General features: G+C 33.5%; 1 protein-coding gene across 1 annotated transcript; it reads left to right on the top strand.

Annotated features, from left to right (window-relative positions):
- The first annotated feature begins 1,386 nt into the window (after positions 1-1,386).
- LOC127126161 (uncharacterized) lies at positions 1,387-4,270 on the top strand. The gene is made up of 7 exons (XM_051055042.1): positions 1,387-1,632; positions 1,723-1,780; positions 1,960-2,259; positions 2,360-2,408; positions 2,805-2,899; positions 3,598-3,677; positions 3,961-4,270. The coding sequence occupies exons 1-7, from the start codon at positions 1,499-1,501 to the stop codon at positions 4,016-4,018; spliced, it is 774 nt and encodes a 257-aa protein (XP_050910999.1). The 5' UTR covers positions 1,387-1,498; the 3' UTR covers positions 4,019-4,270.
- Positions 4,271-7,560: the final 3,290 nt, after the last annotated feature.

The raw sequence follows: 7,560 nt of genomic DNA on the forward strand, positions 1-7,560 counted from the left end.
CCAATTTTTGTTACCTGTCATGTGATTTTCGCAACTTGTATCAAGGTACCACACATTTGCTTTCGCTTGAGCCAAATATGTTGCATCCATTAAAACTACTTATTGTGAATCACTACCACCAGCATGTGCAACCACACCTTTGTCACCTCCATTGGACTCTTTATTGAAGTAGCAATCTCTAGCATAATGATCAAACTTCTGACAATAATACCATTGAGCCTGCTTCATCTCAACATTATTCTTGAATTTCAAATTCTAAGTTGCATCATTCTTGCTATTCTCACCATGAAGTCTTGAATTCTTGTCTGCACCATTTCCTCAATTCCACTTCTTCTTCCATTTTTCTTTAACTTTGTTGTTTTTTTAGGATTTTTCTTTGATTTTCTTGAAGATTTGACCGATAAATCTTGTTTAGAAACTATATTTGAATTTCTCTCTTTCACCCTTAACTCATGCGCTTTAAGAGATGCTTGAAATTCTTCGAGCTTCATTTCAGACAAATATTTGGACTCCTCAATGGCCAAAACAATGTGATCAAGTTTGGCAAGAAGAGCTCTTAGAACCTTCTCAACTTTTTGTAGTTCAGAGATCTTCTCTCAACATGATTTCACTTGGTTTGTCAAAACCACCAACTTTAAAGAGAACTCAACAATGGCTTCACCATCACTCATATGCATATTCTCATATTGTTTCCTAAAAGATTGCGGTTTTACTTTCTTCAATTTCTTACATCTACTTGAGAGTATCCCACACATCTTTGGTCGTTTCTTGCTCAATGATCTTCTAAGATATTTGAATCCACACACTGATGGACCAAAAATAAGCATTTCCCATATTTCTTGATCATTTCATGATGAGAAGCTTTTTGTGCCTTAGTAGCATTTGCCTATAATGTCAAGAAACAATCATTCATGATTTGAAGCAGATCTTAAAATCAGAATATCATTCTCATATATGCACACCATCTATAATACTTTTTTCCCTTGAAAACTGGTGGATTGACTGAGAACTGATTAGAGGTTATACTCCAATTTGCCATGGATGGAGTTTGAAGGTCAACACGAGACTTTATAGACTAATTTGTTGGATAATTTGAATTACAAGTTATTTGTATATTGAGAAAAATAGAGAAGAATAAAGAGCAATTGAGAGAGATAAGTATTATTGAAATAAAATTGATGAAAGTTTTTACAAACATGTGTTACATACTTTATATAGAATCATTCTGCATAACTAAATTAACCACGTACAGAACTAACATTAACCACATGTTGAACTATCAGTAACTAGTTAAGAAAAATGAATGACAGATCTAACTAATATATTTTACATTTAAGGATAATAGGGTATTTTCATAACACATATACATATAGGGGTGCCAGTTACTGTTAGGGGTGCCAACCAAAAAACTCTCATATTAGCCAAGCCCAGTAATTGGCGGGTCTTTTCTTCCGATTTGACATTTGAATTGACCAACGGGCAATGAGCAGAGTCCACGATGGGAACCTTGTTGCCGGAGATGGATCCCGCCGAGATTTACACCGCATCAGACACCATGGATTCCTCCGCAATATTTCACACAATCAACGACGTCGTAGGGTTCGTTCTTTACATGCACCAGCAAATTCCCTCGTAATTTCTAACTACTCTCCTTTTCGATTTCATTTTTTGTTCCTCGTTTTGTTTTCAATTTTCATCATTCGGTGCATTTTGTTTATGCAGCACTGTTCAGGATATGGGCGTTGAGTTCGATTCAATGCATTCCGAGTATAAACAACTGGTAATTCATATAATTTCCTTGTTTTTATCGGCATTGTTAACCGTCAATCGGAGAAACTAGCGGTTTGTTTAATTCCAATATTTATACTAAATGTGTGTTGGAAATCGTTTGAATCAAACGGTTATTTATGATCTGATTATGTTTGTAATTTGCTTGGAATCTGAATTTGTTGATGTTAGGAGATGGATATGGGAAATGAAGTGAAGGCATCGTTTAGGAGAAAGCATGTGGGTAGAATGAGGGAAATCAAAGTAGGAATAAAGAGATTGGATAAGTTGATGAGTTCTCTTTCGAATTTACAAATTGCACTTAAAGTGATTATCAATGAGTGTCATTCCATAGATGGGGTCATTTTGGCTCTTGGAGGTAGCTCCCTTAGGCCTCAGAATGTTTATGTGTTGGAATTTCCACGTCGAGTTGATGTTTCCAATGCGGATGATTTTGCTAGGAGCAAAGCTGCAGAGGCTCTTTGCAGAAAGGTTCTTTAATTAGCCAATTTCTTTATTTTTGTGTTTAGGTATTTTGGAATGAAATGGAATATGATTTGTGTGAGGTCATGGTTTTGTGATACTTTAACAGGCAATTCGGACATTGATATCAAAGGATGCTGGGTCTGTTACTTATCCTGGTAGTTATTGACTTTACTGGTTGATAAACATTCATTTTGAAAAATGAGTACTCCAATTGGTCATTCAACTATACACAAGACATTGATTGAGTTGGTCCTTTGAAGATTTTGGACATTAGTTTGGTCTTTTGTAGTGTAAATAAGCATCAATTTCAGGACCAAATTGATGTTTGAATACATGTTGAGTGTTGGAATTGATATTGGTTCAACCATTGTGAGGTCAAATGGATGTCCAAAATCCTTGTTGGGCTGACTTGATGTCCGGTGTGTATCTTTGAAATACTAATTTGAATGTTTACTATTAGTTTTAAATAATTTTCTTCCTGCTATCTCATTTATTTGTTTTTCTTTATTCCATATTGATCCAAGGGTTACATTTTTCCTGCTTTTGTATAGGTCCAAACAAATTGTTTGTATTGATTAAAGCCCCTTCTTCTTTCAACCAGCCGCTGCATTTTCTGCCCAAACGTGATTTTAAGTACAACAGAAAGGTAAATTAGATATTGAGGATACATTTAATTTGTGATTGTTCTTTATTAAGTTGGAAGTATATGATGATTCCTATTTGCACCAAGCATCATATGCTGTATTTGTTGATGTTGCCTTTATAATGAGTGATGCTGATGATTTCTTTATTTGGTAAAGAAGATAGTTAGTGGTATATATGTTTGCTGTTTTTTTGGTACATAACTTTATCAATTCAGATATTGCAGTCATTCTTTTTTTGTTTATACGAGAAAGTGATTTTGTATATATATATAATCTGTTATGAAATTGATGAAACTCGTGGCAATTTGCAATTCATCACTACCATGATCATTCTTTGGGAATGATTCATCATTAAACCTGGCAATCTCACTTCAATTTCTTATAAGCATGACTTTGATTGATGGTTTTGTTGTTCCAGTCAACTTGTTGTCCTTTGGAACTGAAACACATTGTTTTTATCTCGCCCTCTGAGTAAGCTTTAGGAAGTTTATTTAAGACAATAGCATACACAATCTTTCAGTATTTCTTAGGGGTGTTTGGCATATCTTTGACTTAAAATGTGGAAATATAAAACAATTTTATTTTATTAGATTGAGATTCCCAATACCTAGTAATATGCTCCTATGCTGTTTCTATGTAACACTTTTTTGGAGGGATTTGCCCCATGTATTCCCAGCAGCTAACTGCAGTTTTGCAACAGATTGTGCCTCTCAGGCTGCTGTTTAAATGCCGAAACCAGGATCAAGAAGTGGCTACTTCTACTTCAGAAGATTTGATCTGGTAACTTTATTATGACATGAATATTTATTTGATGATGACACATTTTTGTTTAGATGAATAGCCTTTTGTATGTCGGTTACCAAATTGCTTGTTTATAACTATTCGATGTATTGGTGGAAGTGAAACATTGCAGAAAACATGTTACTGTAAACAGCATTCCTTTTCACATTTACCATTTATATTTTCATCCATTACATGATCTTTAGTTTCTTTTACTTCACTGTATGACCAATATATCATTCAGCATTGTCGACTTTGAAATGACTTACCTTCTACATCACAGGTTTCAATGCCGGCATGTAATAAAAGGCCTTGCAATGAATGCAATGCCAGAAGAATGAAATCCTCCATTCCAATATAGAATAGGAAAATCATGTTGTAAATACTATGACTTGCGCTTTATTTGAAATTAATGTCCCTCATTTCATTTTAGTTATGATGTAAGGTAGTTAAGCTTAAATACCTTTGTTGTTGCAACATTTTAGACCAAGATCACCTTCTACCATAAATGTGAGAAGGTGAGAAACATAGGTGTTAGGCCAATGGCAATGGCCGTGGTTGGAGAGAAAAGATCCTTTAACTTTGTTGGTAAATTTAGGGGATTGTTTTTTCCACTCTAATTGGTGGAGAAACACATGAAAATCTGAAAACATCATTAGAAATCTAAAAATGCATTTTTAGACGTATAATTTTCACACCAAAACACGTCATAGGTGAGACACACTCTATTTCCTCCTAAAATTTAACAATTCAGTGACAAATTCAGAAGTGCACTTTCAGATTTGTGATGCGGGAATTTGAAATACCACATTTGCATGTCTATAACAAATTCAGGAGTGCATTTCTAGATTTGTCAAGAGGGAAATTTAATAAAACAACACCTTGCATGTTCTTCTTTCTCATGATAAAAATTATTTTTCTCTCAAAACCCTTAAAAACATCCTTCCATTCTCAATCAAGTTTTGCACTCCAAAACATAATTATTGTGTTTTATCACATCAAAAGAAGCAAAAGAATGTAAAATTTAAGATACAGTTCATCTATTTCCTTTCTCATTACTTACATTAATATGATTTTTGAGCTGAAAAAAAGAACATTGCATCCAGAGTTACATTTCCGGATTCTAGTTGAAGGTCATCCGAAAGTATATTTTCGGATTTGTTTAGAGTTTAATTTGGAGAGTATTTTTTTTATTTTTAATATTTATGTTATTATTTGGCTTAGATATGATACACTCTGATGTTGTCCCCAAACCTATTTGATCTATGGATGTCAAATCTGTTGATGTCAAGATAGGTATTGGCAACCAATTTGAAAATGGATAAGAGTTTAATGTTTGTGATCATATGGTCCAATGGATTTGCATAGAGGTAGTCAAATTGGGGTTTGGCGTTGTACTATGAAGGTCAGATAATGGTTCAGATAGAAGACTTATATTTGTGTCACTGAGATGCGAAAGAAGTGGCAAGTACACAACTCCTCTCCGGAAGTTAAAACGAGATGACACCAGTTTGAGAAAATGTGAGTGTCTTTTTAAGTTGTGTGAATATCTTTTGAAAAATAATAAATGGAGATTTAATTTGATTTGTGGTACGCATAATCAGGACATGTGTCATAAGTTAGTCGATCATCCCACTGCATGTTGTCTTATGCTTGAAGAGAAGGAAATTGTTTCTGACATTGACATTGAACATGGTGCTACCCAAAAATATACTTGTAACTTTTAGACATAAAAGATCCAAAAATATCTCAAATATCAAACAAGTATACAATGTTTGTGTCCGAAACAACAAGGCGATAAGGGGGGATAAAACTGAACTACAACAATTATTGAAACTTTTGGATGATAACCATTATGTATCTACATACCGAGTGTGCGAGGATAAAGAAACTATTCGAGATATATTTTGGACTCATTCTGATTCAATAAAGTTGTTCAACAAATTTCTCACTCTACTTATTATTGATTCAACACATAAGACAAACAAGTATAAACTTTCACTATTGAAAATTGTTGGTGTTACCTTTACCAAAAAGACATATTTCGTTGAGTTTGCATTTTTAGAAAGCGAAAAAAAGGACAACGTTATTTGGGCTTTAGAAGTGTGTCGAACAATGTTGAATGACAAACAAAACATGCCGAAGATCATTGTTATCGATTACGATACCACATTGATTAATTCAGTTGCAAAGGTATTTCCTATTTCATAAACATTACTTTGTAGGTATCACATCACAAAGAATGTGAGAAGTCGACTTAAACATGCGAATGAGACTAAACAAATAAAGGGTGAAGATGAAAATATGGTCAAAGTTACATGATACTGGAAAGAATAATGGATGCATAAAATGGTATAGTAAATTCTTCTACGGAAGAATTATATGCCGATTCTGTTTTAATTTTCAGAAAGGCGTGTGAGAAATATTCAGATTTCTTGAAATATGTTGAAAATACAATTCTAGACCAGGTGAAGGAGAAAATTGTTTGTACTTAGACCAATCAGGTTAGACACTTTGAAAATATAACAACTAACCGAGTCAAATATGCCCATGCTACACTAAAGAATTGGTTAGGAAATAGTAAATGTGATTTGTGTATAGATTGAGACTCTATGAACCAAATGATCCAAAATCAACATAATGAGATACATACATCATTTGATCGCAACATTACAGTGTTAAAACACAGATTCAGAGACAACAATCTCTATTCACAGTTGGTCAACAACATATCTTGAGAAGGATTGAATTTTATTTTTCGCAAAGCCAAACGAGTTAAGAATATAGGGTCCGATAACTCAATTTTTAAATTTAGGAAGACGAATGGTCTCCCATGTGTTCGTCTAATTTCAAAGAAGGTGAAACTTGATAGTCCAATACAAATGGATTAGGTTTGTACTAATTAGAAAAGGCCTATCTTTGATGATGATGGTGTGATGAAGGACAATAAGTTGAATATCTCTATCTTGACCAAATGGAAAGTGATACAAGAGATATTTTTGAAATCCAATGACAACATGTAACTCCACATCAAAGATCAGTTGAGGAAGATTTCTTATCCATAAATCACATATTTGAAACCACCATCTTAACTAGTAAAAACAAAAGGTGCTCATAAGAAGTTCAAACCAACACTAAGTGACAATTCAACGAAGAAGTGTCATTCTTATTTTGAACATGTTGACACACTTTTTCCGGATTCTATAACTCCAAAATCTCAAAAAAAAGTCTTTTCAAAGGCGCTCACATTAAAAAACCTTCTCCTACACCACATTTACGAAAAATCTAATACATCAAAGAGATGCATCCTTTTATGCACAAATACATTGAACATATTGAATGTTAAGGGTGGCACTAACTGCGTTATCGAGCTGTTTCAATTTTGCTTGGTAAAGAAGAAGAGAGTCATACATTTTTTTGCCAATAACTTATCAAAAAGTTGAAGGTACATAAAGAATCATACATAATGCTATACGAGAAAAATAAACATTTTGATGCAATACATGAATCTCTTATTCTTTGTGTTAGCGGATCGACACCAGAGGAAAAATGACCAGACTTCCTTAAAATGAGTCATCTTATAACAAATGCATATAATAAGGTGTGTATTGATATGACAAGATATAAAGTATCTGAAACGTTTTTTTTCCTCTATGGACTGCACCACCTTAAAATCTAACTGATCATATTATATGTATTAAGTGGCTTTCTAAATTAGGTTCAATTTCTCTCTGATGTCTTTATAGTCATGTGAGATCATGGCCATTGAAATATATATTCAAAATATAAAAGAATAACAATGCTTAGCTTTTAATAGTTGAGATTCAAACTGAACCAAATCTAGTGAAAATACCATGGGAGGCAATCCACTCCTTTCTAAATT

Source organism: Lathyrus oleraceus, chromosome 3 (genome assembly GCF_024323335.1).
Source record: "Lathyrus oleraceus cultivar Zhongwan6 chromosome 3, CAAS_Psat_ZW6_1.0, whole genome shotgun sequence".
NCBI classification, from domain to species: domain Eukaryota; kingdom Viridiplantae; phylum Streptophyta; class Magnoliopsida; order Fabales; family Fabaceae; genus Lathyrus; species Lathyrus oleraceus.

Coding starts and splice junctions, on each gene's coding strand:
- LOC127126161 (XM_051055042.1), top strand. CDS start 1,499: ATGGGAACCTTGTTGCCGGAGATGGATCCCGCCGAGATTTACACCGCA. Junction 1,633..1,722: donor ATGCACCAGCAAATTCCCTC/GTAATTTCTAAC, acceptor TTGTTTATGCAG/CACTGTTCAGGATATGGGCG. Junction 2,409..2,804: donor TGGGTCTGTTACTTATCCTG/GTAGTTATTGAC, acceptor GCTTTTGTATAG/GTCCAAACAAATTGTTTGTA.